Genomic DNA, 15419 nt, shown 5'->3' with positions numbered 1-15419 from the left:
CCCTGCACCTGTGTGGGAGACCTGGAGAACGTTCCAGGTTCCCGGCTTCGGATCGGCACAGCACCAGCTGTTGCGGCTCACTTGGGGAGTGAATCATCGGACGGAAGATCTTCCTCTCTATTTCTCCTCCTCTCTATATATCTTACTTGGTAATAAAAATAAATAAATCTTTTTAAAAAAAATGAACAGAAAGCCTGGAATGGCTCAGAATGACAAAACAGAAATACTTTGAAAGATGGGAGTCTAAAAAAGTTTGAGTTTCTTAGTTTGGTTTCTAGAGCATACTCTGAGTGCTTGCTCGTCCTCATCTCCACATAGGCACTAATGACCTCATTCTACAGAAACTACATACCAGACACCCCAGCATGGCTTGCTCTGCATGCCTCTTCAAGGGCATTAACTCTCAGCGAGACCTTCGCAGGCAAAGCACTTAATCTGTCAAAACTTTTCCCACAATACTCATTTCAGGGTTCATACAATAATGGTTTTTAATAACTCCATTAAAATAGTAATATAGATATTTTGGGGCAGACATTGTGGTGTAGTGGGTTAAGCCACTGCCTGAGACACCAGCACTTACAAGAGTGTGGGTTCAAGTTCCTGCTTCTTCACTTTCAATCCAGCTTCCTAGCAACGCACCTTGAAAAGCAGCGAGTGATGGACCAGGTGCTTGGGCCCTTATTACACACGACAGACTCTGATGGGAGTTTCAGGCTACTGCCTTTGGCCTGTTCCAGCCCTGACTGATGTAAAAATTTGGAGAATTATCCAGCAGACAGTAGATCTTTCTCTAACTCTGTCCTTCAAATAAATCCATCATAAAAAGAAATAATATACAACACTTCATTTTTAGCTATTACACTCCATTTATTTTCACATATTTTATTCAGTGCTTTATATATACACACACAATATATATATGACATAATGGAATGAGTGAGTTACCAAATTCACTAGGTTATTATGCTAAATATGTCCCATTCATAACTTAGCTATTTTGCATTTGCATATGGTAGGGATGGTAGGGCTGTAATTGCCGCCAAAACATAAATCTAATAAAGTAATGCGAAAAGTTGCTCAATAGTTTTCCTGTTAATCTAACCCAAATCTATATAGCATGTTTGGTATGACAAGAAAATGTTTCCTTTGGTTAAAGAGGGAGACAGGGCTGGTACAGTGGTAAATCGGGCTAATCCTCTGCCCTGTGGCGCCAGCATCCCCTAGGGGAGCTGATTCATGATTAGTTCATGTCCCAACTGACTGACTTGCCATCCAGCTCTTTACGTGTGGCCTGAGAAAGCAGTGGAGGACGGTCCAAAGCCTTGGGACCCAGCACCCACCTGAGAGATCCAGAAGAGGATCCTGGCTCCCAACTTCAGATCAGCATGTCTCTAGCAGATGTGACCATCTGAGTACGGAGGAACAAGGACGTGGTCCATCTTAACACTACTCTCCCAGTTGCATTAGCAGGGAGGTGGATTGTGAAGTGCAGTATTTAACCATCAAGTAGGCCCCTGTATAAGATGCCAGCATTGCAGGAGGTTGTATAACTGCTAAGCCACAACGCCAGCCTAAAACCAATTTCACTTTAGTGGACATCATGGTATAGCATGTTGGGCTACTGTTTGGCATGCCCATATCCCATACCTGAGTGTCAGCTTGAGTGCCAGCTACTCCACTCCTAATCATGCTCCCTACTAATGACCAGAGGCAGTCATTGATGGTTCAAGTGCTTGGATATCTACTAACAGCGGTATTCAAAATCAAGATGCCATTCCCACCTCTTGGATTCTGCCTGGCACAGCCCTAGCAGTTGTGGCCACATCTCTATCACTCTGTCTTTCAAGTGTACCATCTATAAAAAATATTTCATTTACTACTAAGTGAAACCCTCAAACACCTAATTCAAATACCTAGTTCTAGCTTTAAGGAGAAATCCTGCCATTAAGGATGAGCTTACCAGCAATGCTAGAAGTAGCCTTTCAGCCTTTCATACTGCATGCAAACACACAGCAGGGCTGAACGAAAGTCTGTACTTACATTCTCTGGAACGACTGCCACCTCTTCCTTTCCTGTTGCTGTTGCCACGTCCTCGGCTTGGTTCTCTCTCATTTCTTTTCTCTCTGTTTTCTTTGTTTTCTAAATTTTCTTTCCCCAAGTTTTTCTTCTTGCCTCCTACAGTCTCCCAGGAAGTCTATGAAAAAGAAAAGGTTATTATTCAGCCTGGTCATTAAAAGTACGTACAATTTGAGCATGCTTTTATCTAAATAGCCCAGGATGTGCGGTTAAATGGCTTATTATTATTTTAAATCTTCATCCTATACTTTTACTACTTCGATGATCAAATGACAATGCTAACCGCCTGCTGACCTACCAACACAGTTTTCCACTAAACAGCCACTTTCCAAGACATATACTACTTCACCTCAAATCAGCAATATACTTTCAAACTACTAATATATAGGTCTTCCAAATTTTTCTGCTTTCAATTGTTAGTATTTCAAATATTACAAATTATTCAGAATGGGGGCCAGCACTGTGGCACAGAACGTTAACTGCCAACTGCAAAATCAGCATCCTATATGGGTAGCAGTTCAAGTTTAGAAGCTCCATTTCTGACCCAACTCCATTATGTATCTAGAAAACCAACATAAAATGGCCCAAGTGCTTTGATCTCTGCTCCTCCATGGAAGACCCAAATGCACCACATAGTTCCCAGCTTCAGCTTGGCCCAGCACTGAAAGGAAGATTTTAGAGAGAAGGTCTTCTGTCCACTAGTTTTCCCCAAATGGTTGCAATGGTCAGATCTGAACCGATTCAAAGCTGGTAGCCAGGAGCTTCTTCCAGTTTTCCACGTGGATGGCAGAGTCCCAGTCTTGAACCATCCTCCACTGCTTTCCTAGGCCAAAAGCAGACAGCCAGTCTGGAAATCGAACAGCTGGGATATAAAATGGTGCCTATATGAGATGCTGGCATCACAGAGAATAAAACTAACTGCCCCACCATGCCCAGCACAGCTTCCTTTCTTTCCCCACTCCACTTGCAATACCAAATTTTATCATAAATACTTTTGTCTGCAGAAAATGAAACAATACATTTCTGAGTAGAATGTCAATCAGGATATGTTAAAGAGAAATCCCATTCTAATTGCTTTTTCACATGGGATTTGAAGTGACTTAATCCCAAAATAAGTCATAATGACTTTAAACATCCTAAAAAATCATAAAAGAAAATAATCCATACTGTATAACCAAAACAAGCCTGGATATTACTAATACAAAATTCACGACACTGGAGTAAAATTATTTCCAAACCAGTAAGCTTCAGATAATTTTTATGTGAATCTCTGGATTTCTTTATATCTCATATAATTTGATACAGAAACACTGGATATTAAAAGATATCCAATGGCTCAGCAGTCTAGCAGCTGTAAATCCCTGCCTTGCACGCACTGGAATCCTATATGGGCCTCGGTTCTAATCCCAGTGGTCCCGCTTCCCTTCCAGCTCCCTGCTTGTGGCCTGGGAAAGCAGTCGAGGATGGCCCAACACCTTGGGACCCTGCACCCACGAGGAAGATCCAGAGGAGGCTCTCTGCTCCTGGCTTCAAATCAGCTCAGCTCTGGCTATCGCGGCTGCTTCGAGAGTGAACCAACGGATGGAAGATCTTACTTTCTGTATCTCCTCTCCGTATATCTGACTTTCCAATAAAAGTTAAATAAACATAAACATACACACATCTTTTTAAAAAAGTGGTGGGAGAATCAAGACGGCGGAATAGGGTAAGGACACATTTAAACAGACGGAGAATTAATTGACATAGTAATGAGTAAACAATATGTTAAAAGTAAATGCGAGTTCCCAGCCACCTTCTGTGACCACCTCACCTATACTTCAATTTAGTTTATACACAACATATAACATTCAAAACATAACATGTTATACATAAGATCATATCATCTTAAATTAAGGCAAACATGTGGTATTTAACCTTTTGTGATTGGCTCATTTCCCTTAGCATTATGGTTTCCAGTTTGGCCCATTTGGCCACAAAGAACTGCATTTTGTTTTTTTTAATAGCTGAGTAGTATTCCATGGAGTAGATGTACCATAGCTTTCTTATCCAATCCTCTATTGATGGGCATTTTGGTTGCTTCTATGTTTTTGCAATTACTGATTGTGCTGCTATGAGCATAGGAGAGCATGTTGGTTTCTCATAAAACAAGTGTTCTGGATATATTCCTAGGAGTGCTATTGCTGGATCATACGGTATGTTGAATTTGAGTTGTCTGAATATTCTCCATACTGGACAATAAGATGCTGGACTCTATGTTTGGTATACGCTTGCAATGGGGGAATCTCAACTGAACTTGAGCTGTGGTTATGCAACAAGGTGGAGGAATCCACCATGGTGGGAGGGTTTGGGGAGGGGTGGGAGAACCCAAGTACCTATGAAACTGTGTCACATAATACAATGTAATTAATGAAGTTAAATAATAAATAATTAAAAAAAATAAAATAAACAGACAGAGAAACATTAGCCAGTGTGAAGCAGAGAGGGAACATTCCAGCAAACAGGAGATAGAATGATAGCAGAGGGGTAACTACAGACTGACAGACATGGGAAAGCAGCCAACACAACAGTGTGGTGCTGCAGTGATGATACCCAAATGGCATTTGGCATTCAGAGAACAGCAATCTCCACCAGCAACAAGGTAGGATGCGACATTCACTGGGAGCTCAGGAGGTGAACCCAGAAAAAGAATTGCCCATCCTGGTCTGTTTGATTTCACCAAGAGCAGAGACAGCGCATCAGGTCCCAGACAGGCAGTGCAGGATCACAGTACATTTCACAGCCCAGTCTGTCCCCAAGAGCTGAATCAAGCACCATTTTGTATAGGGAGTAACAAGTTTTGGATCTGTACTGAGCTGGGAGTGAACTCATTTTTTTTTTTTAAATTTTTTTTTTATTACAAAGTCAGATATACAGAGAGGAGGAGAGACAGAGAGGAAGATCTTCCGTCCGATGATTCACTCCCCAAGTGAGCCGCAACGGGCCGGTGTGCGCCGACCCGATGCCGGGAACCAAGAACCTCTTCTTGGTCTCCCACACGGGTGCAGTATCCCAAGGCACTGGGCCATCCTCGACTGCTTTCCCAGGCGACAAGCAGGGAGCTGGATGGGAAGTGGAGCTGCCGGGATTAGAACCGGCGCCCATATGGGATCCTGGGGCTTTCAAGGCGAGGACTTTAGCCGCTAGGCCACCATGCCGGGCTCAAGTGAACTCATTTTTGGCGCAGTGAACTGCAACAACGTGAAATCCTACAGGTTCCACCCAAGAAGGGTCCAACTAGCACTCACACCTGACGGCCAGCAGATCAAGAACTCTAGTAGTGGCACATCAGGCACCATTCTGTACAGTGTGAAAAAGGCTTTAAGACTGCAGGGACAACTGAGCTGCACCATGCGCTGAGCTGGTAGCAGCTTTGGCATCGCACAGGTCAAACAATGTCCATGTAGTCCTCAGACCTAACCGCCAGCAGGTTCCAGAAACATCAGCACTGCCAACAATCTAGTTACACAGGACACCTGGTGTCTCCTTAATCCTAGAAACTACTCTAACGGGAAGTAAGAGAAAGGTTGTACAGACAACAGTGCAGCCTCAGCATGGGATCACATGAGATGGAGACTGGTGAGCCAGGAGCTGGGGCTACGGAGACCATAGTGGAAGTCTAACATAAGAGCCCAAACCTTGAACTCGCTGGAGGGAGTGGCACAAGTGACTGCAAACAAAGAGCTGCGTACCAAACAGAATCAGTAAAATTGAACTGTAGACCTATGGGTGACACAGCTTAGAAACTTGCCCCAAGGAGAAGAGTCTGATAACCAGAAGTACAATTACCAATAAAGCCACAATAAATATTACCGGATTTTCCCCTGCAAAGGAGCAAAACCCTTTGCCAACCTCAGAGTTAACTGAAGAAGACATTGAGAAAATGGGGGATACAGAATTCAAAACACTTGTTATAAAGCTTCTTATCAATCACAAGAAGCATGTAACACAGGAATTCAAGAAATTTAAGGAACATGTCACACGGGAAATGAATCAAATGAAAGCTGATATATCAGAAATTAAGAATACAATGGAGCAAATTAAAAATTCAGTGGAGAATCTCCAAAATAGAATGCGAAAGAACATCCCAGTAAAATAACAACAGAAGACTAAATCAATTAACAACCTACTGCTAAAATGACAAGACCAAATTACCACCCATTCATATGAACCTTGAATGTAAATGAACCTTAAATGTAAACAGGTTAAACTCATCATTCAAACATCATAAATTAGTAGACTGGATTTAAAACACAACATCCATGTATTTTTTGCCTACAAAAGACATATCTCACCAACAAAAATCAGCAGAAACTATCTCTTGGAGTTTGATTTTTTTTGTTTCTTTTCTTCAAAACTCTCATTAACTTCTTCACAGACTCATAGATCATACAGTAGCATCATTTTCTTCAACAAGGTTCTTTTTCATTTCTTCAGTGACATATTCACCCACATGTGAGGGTACAATCAATGCACTATGCATTTCTACTTCTATATCAAAGATGGACTCCCAATGAAACTGTTTAGTATATCTTGACAATAGGATGCTGGACTCTGCCATTGTCCATGACCTCAATGATGGACATATGACTGTGTATGAAAAACTATACTATAGTAATGCTTTAGGGGAACTTAGTAAAGGGGGAGGGAATTTAGAGTGGAGGAAAGGGAAATCCCAGGGCCTATAGAACTGCATCACAAAATGATAATAATAATAATAAAGTAAAAGAAAACAACAAAAGAATTTCAATTTACATATGTAAGAATGGCAAACTATTAGCAAATAGCACATACCAGATTATTTTTATTTCAAATAAGAGTCTTAGAAAAATATGAGAAGTAGCTATCAAAGTTTAATTTGACTTAATCTTTTGCAATGCTTTTTAAAAAATTTATTTTAGGGCCCGGCGGCATGGCCTAGCAGCTAAAGTCCTCGCCTTGAACGCTCCGGATCCCATATGGGCGCCGGTTCTAATCCCGGCAGCTCCACTTCCCATCCAGCTCCCTGCTTGTGGCTTGGGAAAGCAGTCGAGGACGGCCCAATGCATTGGGACCCTGCACCCACGTGGGAGACCAAGAAGAGGTTCCTGGTTCCCGGCTTCGGATTGGCGCGCATCGGCCTATTGCGGCTCACTTGGGGAGTGAATCATCGGATGGAAGACCTTCCTCTCTGTCTCTCCTCCTCTCTGTATATCTGACTTTGTAATAAAATAAATAAATCTTTAAAAAAAATTGATTCTGGGCCTGGTGGCGTGGCCTAGTGGCTAAGGTCCTCACCTTGAATGTGCTGGGATCCCATATGGTTGCCGGTTCTAATCCCAGCAGCTCCACTTCCTTTCTATCTATCCTCCTGTCTATCTGACTTTGTAATAAAAAATAAATAAATAAATGAATCTTAAAAAAAAATTTATTTTACCTTTAATTTGATAATAATTACAGAGAGAAGGAAAGAGAAAGATCTTCCATCTCCTAGCTCACTCTTCACACAGCCACTACAGCTAGCGCTCAATCTGAAGGCAGAAGCTTTTTCCGGGTCTCCAAAGAGGGTGCAGGCATCCAAGGATTTGAGCCAGCCTGTTCTGCCTTCCCAGGCATAAACAGGGAGCTAGACTAGAAGTGGAGCGACCAAGACATGAACTAACACCCATACAGGATACCACCAAGGCAGGCAAAGACTTGGCCTACTACCCCACATTGTTGGCCTCTCTGCAATGCTTTTCTAATTAAATAAAGCTCAAAAACTTCAGAGAAAGAATGCTATAGTGTACAAATTTGATTGTTTTTTTAATCTGAATAAACTAGACAACTGTATGAAACAGACTCCAATCCTTTTGTGAGGAAAATATAAGTAAATTTCCAAAGATCCTGCAAAAATTATAAACAGTACGCTGTTTTGCCTCTATGTGCATGTGCACATCCACGGTGTACTAGCTGTGTGAAGACGTAAAACACTTTGGCATTTACACTACTCATCCACCACAAAATGGGCAGCTTTCTGTGCAAAGCACCAGGGAAAGGCACATCTTGCCCCACATCATTAGGCAAAGTATAGCCCTCTGCCAAGCACGTATTGGCTGATGAATTTAAAAAGACCAACAAGAATTTCTGGGGGAAGTAGAAGAATGGTAGAAAAGGCAATTCCTGTTAACCCCACAGTAAATGGTAAAGCTGCTATCGCACACTCGTACAACTGCAGAAGCATACAGATCAGGAGCTTAATGTGAGCCAAGTAACTACGGACGATTTCAAAAAAAAAAGCCTATGGCAGCATTTGCCGTCCCAATTTTAGCACTTGTACAGATGCAGGTGAAGAAACTGTGGCATATTTTAGTAATCAGGAAAGCTGCTTTCACAGCCAACTCATTCACTCTTTCAGTTTCACAAAGACCCAACAACACAGACAACATACAAAGATAAACAAGTAGAGGAATGCAGGGGACTGACCACAAAAACAATTTTCACATGAAAACAAAAAATGAAGATGAAACTAAATGCTTAGCACTTACGAACATGTGTTCCCTATTTTGCTCTATGATAATCATCATTACGTGAGAAAAAAAACAAATTCACCCTTAAGAATATGGTGGACAAGTCCACCTAACACCTTCCCAAAGCAGTAACTTCCCCCACAAGACCCTGTTCACAGAAAAGCAGCCTACAGGACAAGACTTGTTTTCCTACAAGTCTTATGAAATGCTCTTGCTCCTAGCAACCTTACAGTGTTTACAATCTGCCACCCCACTTCAATTAACAGTACCTCAGTTACACAAACTCTTTCCAGCTGGTTAGTCACAGTTGCTTCAGTCAGCAACCAGGTAAGAAACAGGGCAATCAGAAGGAAAAATTGCTATGTGCCACACAATGTTTCTGAACAAATCAGGATTTCACAAAGATGTTGTGCGTGGGTCTCCGTTCCCTCCCCACCACCACCACCAAGCCTGCTGACCTCTAAACAATGACTCTTCTGCCCTTGTATCCAGGCTCTTACAGGCCACTTTCTTCAGAGGCAAAGAAAGAAAATTCAATGTGGCCGCACTGAAAAAACAACTATGTTCAACAGGTAACCCCCCCACCAAAAAAAAAAAACAACAAAAAAAAAGCCAAACAAAAAAAAACTACCTTTATACAATATTCTAGCTTTCTTTTCTAATATTAAGCCTATAACCATCTGCTTTAGATTCAAGCCCAACCACAGAACACTGAAACCCAGACACATTTGATGTCTTCACCTCTTTTAAGTGAATCAATGTTTCTACCTTCTCAGAAATTATCCCTTCAATATGAAAATTAAAAGAAAACTCTGAACAGTGAACACACAGAAATCAAGATTACAACTGACAACTGCCTGAGGAAGCTTTAGCTCTGTCACTTCTAAAAATACAAAAGCAAGACTGTTAAGCTTACTCATACGTTCACCAAATGTTACATAAAGAAACTTAGGCCCGACGGCATGGCCTCGCAGCTAAAGTTCTCGCCTTGCACACACCGGGATCCCATATTAATCCCAGCAGCTCCACTTCCCATCCAGCTCACTGCTTGTGGCCTGGGAAAGCAGTCAAGGACAGCCCCAATGCCTTAGGATCCTGCGCCCATGTGGGAGACCTGGAGGAAGTTCCTGGCTCCTGGCCTTGGATTGGCACAACACCGGCCGTTGCATTCACATGGGGAGTGAATCATCGGACGGAAGATCTTCCTCTCTATATCTCCTCCTCTCTCTATATCTGACTTTGTAATAAAAATAAATATTTTTTAAAAATACAAAAAAAAATAATGAAACTTATTCTCATATCACGTTAGGAGAACGTAAGAATATCCACATGTAAAGAGAAAAACCGGCAGATCCTGATCAACATACAATGAGGGCCCAGAGGCATGGTCTAGCAGCTAAAGTCCTCGCCTTGAAAGCCCGGGGGTCCCATATGGGCGCCGGTTCTGGTCCCGGCAGCTCCACTTCCCATCCAGCTCCCTGCTTGTGGCCTGGGAAAGCAGTTGAGGACGACCCAATGCTTTGGGACACTGCACCCGCATGGGAGACCCGGAAGAGGTTCCTGGTTCCCGGCATCGGATCGGCGCGCATCGGCCCGTTGCGGCTCACTTGGGGAGTGAATCATCGGACGGAAGATCTTCCTCTCTGTCTCTCCTCCTCTGTGTATATCTGGCTGTAATAAAATGAATAAATCTTTGAAAAAAAAAAAAAAAACATACAATGAAAAGTTAGAGGTGACATCTGATATGAAGAAACATTAGTTAGGCCAAGAGAAATTTTCAGTAGGTAGAAATATCCAAACAATTTCGGAAACTGAGGATGGAGTAGATGATCAAGTTCAAGTCTTTGGATTCCACAACGTTATGAATAAACTACACACAACAACAGTCATTTCTGGTTAATGTTATTTCTTGGACTTAAAACAAATACAGAATGACTCTCATATCCCCTCAAACACTACTCAAATCAAGGTGAAGTTCAAAATGCATCCCTTTCAACTATGTAAACAATATTAAAAATTCCATTAAAATTTTACAAATGCAATACAGGCAACTGGCAATGCAGCACAGCGGGTTAAGCCAACATCTGCAAAGCCAGCATCCCATATTGGTGCCAATTTTGAGTCCAACTGCTCCACTTTTGACCCAGCTCGCCTAACGTGCCTGGGAAAGAAATGGAAAATGGCCCGAGTGCTTGAATTCCTGCATCCACGTGGAAGACTTGGACCAAACCACTGGCTCAGTCCTGGCTAAATGCAGCCATTTGGCAACTGAAGCAACACATGAAAGATGTCCATGATTTTCAAAAAAGTAAAAAAAATCAGTTTTTTAAATGCAATAAAGAAACAAAAACAAATAGCACTGCAAACCAATTAGCAATATTTACCGTGTCTGAATTCCCTTCCAGCAATATATTGATAGCTTTGTTCACATCTCCATTACAGTCATGTAGGGCCACAATGCATTCATCTTGATTTTTTCCCGTCACTTCCATAAGCTTTTAAAAGTATTAGAAAAGTATTAGAAAATGGTTATGGAGGAATCCCAAACGAGGTCATGATTTTTATCAAGATTCTTCTATTCAAATACAGAAATTATGCAACCCAGATACATAAAGATGGCCATGTCCAAACTGAATCTACAATGTATGTTTTATTGTGTCTGCCCCATATCCTTTCAGTAATTCCGTCAGAATTAAACTACGTATCAACTCTCCCACAAGTTAAACTACGTATGTCTCAGTTTAAACAGTACCACATACATAAGTATACACTGAGGCCTGCACAATGGCATAGCAAATTAAGCCTCTACCTGCAGAGTTAGCATCCTATATAGATGCCACCTGGAGTACCAGCTACTCCCATCCAGCTTCGGGCGATGGCCTTGGAAAGCTGTGGAAGATGGTCAAAGTGCTTGGTCTCACAGCAGGAAACTCAGTTACTGAAACATGACTACTAAGCACTGAAATATGTGACTGTGAGGTAGAGGATACAGTCTGATTTCTAGACTCTTGAAGGCAAAATAAGTAGTGAAGGATTTAAAACCAGGATTAAGTTATCAAGAAGATGTTTCATTAAAGTTGTAAATGAATACACTACCTAAATTTGCTTGTAATTTTCCCAATAGAAATTTGGAATCACACATAAAATAGAAAACACAATCAGTGGTTGATACAATGGCTCAATTGGCTAATAATTTGCCTGCAAGTGCCGGTATCCCATATGGACACCAGTACCTGTCCAGGCTACTCCACTTCCCATCCAGCTCTCTTGTTGCTTCTCCTCTCTGTAAATATGCCTTCCCAATTAAGAGAAAAAAAAAATCTTTTTTTGGGGGGGGGCCCGGCGGCGTGGCCTAGCAGCTAAAGTCCTCGCCTTGAACGCACCGGGATCCCATATGGGCGCCGGTTCTAATCCCGGCAGCTCCACTTCCCATCCAGCTCCCTGCTTGTCGCCTGGGAAAGCAGTCGAGGACGGCCCAATGCATTGGGATACTGCACCCGTGTGGGAGACCTGGAAGAGGTTCCTGGTTCCCGGCATCGGATCGGCGCGCACCGGCCTGTTGCGGCTCACTTGGGGAGTGAATCATCGGACGGAAGATCTTCCTCTCTGTCTCTCCTCCTCTGTACATCTGACTTTGTAATAAAATGAATAAATCTTTAAAAAAAAAATTTTTTTTAATTTAAGTTTTTCCTAACATTAATAATTATTAAACATTTTTATGTATGTAGGTATATACAAAGTGCAATATCATAATGCATAACCAATGGTCCACATAAATGCTAGCATTAAAAAAATACTCCATCAGCATGATGTATATATATTCAATTCCCTCATCTGGATACAGAAAAATATTTTAACTGCAAGTCAAAATCCAATACATGGACATGAGGTGCCACTAATAACACTCATAGTTTAATAATGAAATCTTCAGTAAAATTATTTTTTGAAGCACAATAACACATTACTAAAATCATACTTTTATCAAATACATACCTGTTTAACTTTAGCTTCAAAATCTGAATCATTCTTATCAAAGATTACTTGAGCAAGACGCATCTGTTCAGCTGTTGCCTGGAAAGCAGACAGCCGTTAAAAGCAGTTGAGCACAGAAACACGAGTTATATGCCAAAATCTGGGTCAAATAAAGCTCTCAAGCACTACAGCACCTCAATAACAGAATTATCAACTTTAAAAGGGAGTGTTGTGTACTGGACTAAGACACTACCTGTGACGCCAGCACTCAACGAGTGTCACTAATGTCTAATCCAGATTCCTACTGCTGGCCTGGGAGAAACACAAGACAGCCCACATGTGAGACCTGAAGCTCTTAGCTCTGTCCAGGGCCCAGCCATGGCTGCTGTGAACAGCAGGGGTAGTGAAACACCCCATGGAAGATCTCGGACTCCCTCACCATTTCCTGTAAGTAACTCTTCCAGGCAAATCATTCCTTTTAAAAATGGGGGAGGGGAGCCCTCTATTGTAGGGTGTCCGTTTCATGGCAAGTATCACATCAAGTAATACAAAGGAGAAATGAACTAAAGCCTCCCTCATCTTCACAGGTTATGTCGCTCATTTAAATTTTCTTCCTCTTGGGGAGGCAGATGAACCAACACAAGAGAAAAGCAAAGCAAAAGAGCCAGACAACAGAAGCCAGGGGCTCAGGACTGTAACCCAGCTCCAGTATTAAAGCAAAACGGCTGTTACTAACACTGAAAAGGCATCTCAGTTCTGAAGAAAAAGCTTGTATTTTGCTAAATAGCAAAATAGTTTATAATCAATTCTTATTAAACTTTTTTTTAACTTTCCATAGGGGGCATAACAGCCAGCTCATCTAGGCTGGCACATGACAAGTGCCTCATCAGAGAATAGAAAGCAGAACATGGTGGACTACCCTCCTGGCCCAGCTAGGCAACAACTGTCAGGGTCTGTAGAATCACTAAGGTGGACTTGGTCAGCATATAGATCATGGCAAGATTTTCTCAACTCTGGTGCAACAAAGCTGGTAACAGAACTATTAAAAACACTCAGTAACACCCTCAGAATACTCATCCCCACACTGGGGTTTCTAAGGTCATCAGTTCACCATCCACTAGCCCTGGGTGCAAAAAGCAGCCTCCTTCCTTGCAAACAGAGGAGAAAAAAAAAAAGAAATGAAGCATCTGTCCCACCAAGCTTCCTCAACACCTCAACCACACTCACCCTAACCAAAGGCCCAAACGGGTCTGTATTCCTCAACTACGTAAACAATATTAAAAATTAAAACAAGCAAAAAAAAATTTTCTCGGATTGGCTTGTGGTGAAATAAACTAAAAGTCACTGCCTGGGGCCTGGCACCGTGGCCTAAGGACTAAAAGTCCTCACCTTGAACGTGCTGGGATCCCATATGGACGCCGGTTCTAATCCCAGCAGCTCCACTTCCCATCCAGCTCCCAGCTTGTGGTGTGGGAAGACAGTTGAGGACGGCCCAAAGCTTTGGGACCCTGCACCCAATGTGGGAGACCTGAAAGAGCTCCGGGATCCTGGCTTTGGATTGGCACAGCACTGGCCGCTGCAGTCACCTGCGCTGATCCAAAGCCAAAAGCAAGGAGCCAGGAACCTCCACCAGGTCTCCCACATGGGTATAGGGTCCTAAGGTTTTGGGGCTGTCCTCGACTGCTTTCCCAGGCCACAAGCAGGGAGCTGGATGGGAAGTTGGGCCGTAGATATTAAAACCAGTGCTCAGGGCCTAGCAAAGTGGTCTAGCGCCTAGGGTCCTAGGTGTGAATGTACCGGCATCTCATATCCTATCCTGTTCCACCCAGGACAGACCTTTGGAGGCAGCAGCTGAAAAATGAAGTAATTGGGTTCCCGCCAGTCCCATGGAAACCTGAATACTAGGCTGGAGCCTGGCCAAGACATGCAGAACTTGAGAAATGAACTAGCAAATTTGAGTGTGCTCTTTTGCTCTCCATTTTGCCTATGTCCATTCATCAACTATTTTAAAACAGAAAAATGGGAGAAAGTACAGTATAGCTGAAGTACATGAGCAATAAGGGCAAACACTGAAAAGGACAAGGGCAGGGAATCTCTTCCAAGACAAAACAAATTCAGGCACCACGAAAGGCTGTAACCAGAAGCAGTAGGTGAACCCGACTGACACTCGGGCTGACCTTGGCTGCTACACCAACTACTTTTTCAACTGAGGATCGTCTCTATCAAGCACAACACATTACTAAGCCTATAAACTGATGTTGCCTTCTATAAAGCAGTCATGGAAAAGAGATCTTGTATTATGATACAGAAGACAGAAAACGACAAATTATTAGATCTCAACTAATTTACTACAGACAACAAAAACAGGCACGAAATGAGGATCCCATATGGGCACTAGGTGGGTGTTTTGGTGTAACAGATTAAGTCATAACTTGAGATGAAGCACATTATTTCAGAGTGCTTGTTCAAGTCCCAACTACTGCATTTTTCATTTCCTACTGAAGTATCCTTCAAGGAAACAGGTGAAGCCTTAAGTGCTTGGGAACCTAAGACCCATATAGAAGACAAGGATGAAGTTCCGGGCTCCTGATTTCAGGATAGCCCAGCTCTGACTATGGCTGACATTTGAGAATAAAGTAGAAGACAGAAAATTGATTGAGCTCACAATCTCTCCTTTCTTCTCCATCTATCTTTCAAATAAATAAAAATGAATATAAACATTAAAATGTTTTTAAAAGACTTAGATTTTATGACTAAAACAGTTTACACATTTTTCTTTGGTGGTAACAACTATTTTATTCCTGAAACTCAATTTCTGAAAATACAACCGATATGCTTAACAATTGC

At 42.2% G+C, this 15419-nt stretch overlaps 1 protein-coding gene across 4 annotated transcripts in view; it reads right to left on the bottom strand.

Moving 5' to 3' along the window:
* Positions 1-15419, bottom strand: part of UBAP2 (ubiquitin associated protein 2) — an 82763-nt gene that overhangs the window by 48102 nt on the left and 19242 nt on the right. For all 4 annotated transcript variants that reach the window (XM_058672939.1, XM_058672942.1, XM_058672940.1 and 1 more), the window contains exons 3-5: positions 12594-12671; positions 10985-11095; positions 2041-2194 (exon numbers count right to left, since the gene is read on the bottom strand). In XM_058672939.1, coding sequence (XP_058528922.1) covers positions 2041-2194; positions 10985-11095; positions 12594-12671 — 343 coding nt within the window. The remainder of the gene's footprint in view (positions 1-2040; positions 2195-10984; positions 11096-12593; positions 12672-15419) is intronic.

This window comes from Ochotona princeps, chromosome 14 (genome assembly GCF_030435755.1).
Source record: "Ochotona princeps isolate mOchPri1 chromosome 14, mOchPri1.hap1, whole genome shotgun sequence".
NCBI lineage: Eukaryota > Metazoa > Chordata > Mammalia > Lagomorpha > Ochotonidae > Ochotona > Ochotona princeps.
The sequence above is the reverse complement of the archived record's forward strand: the minus strand, read 5'-3'. Positions and strand labels throughout refer to the sequence as shown.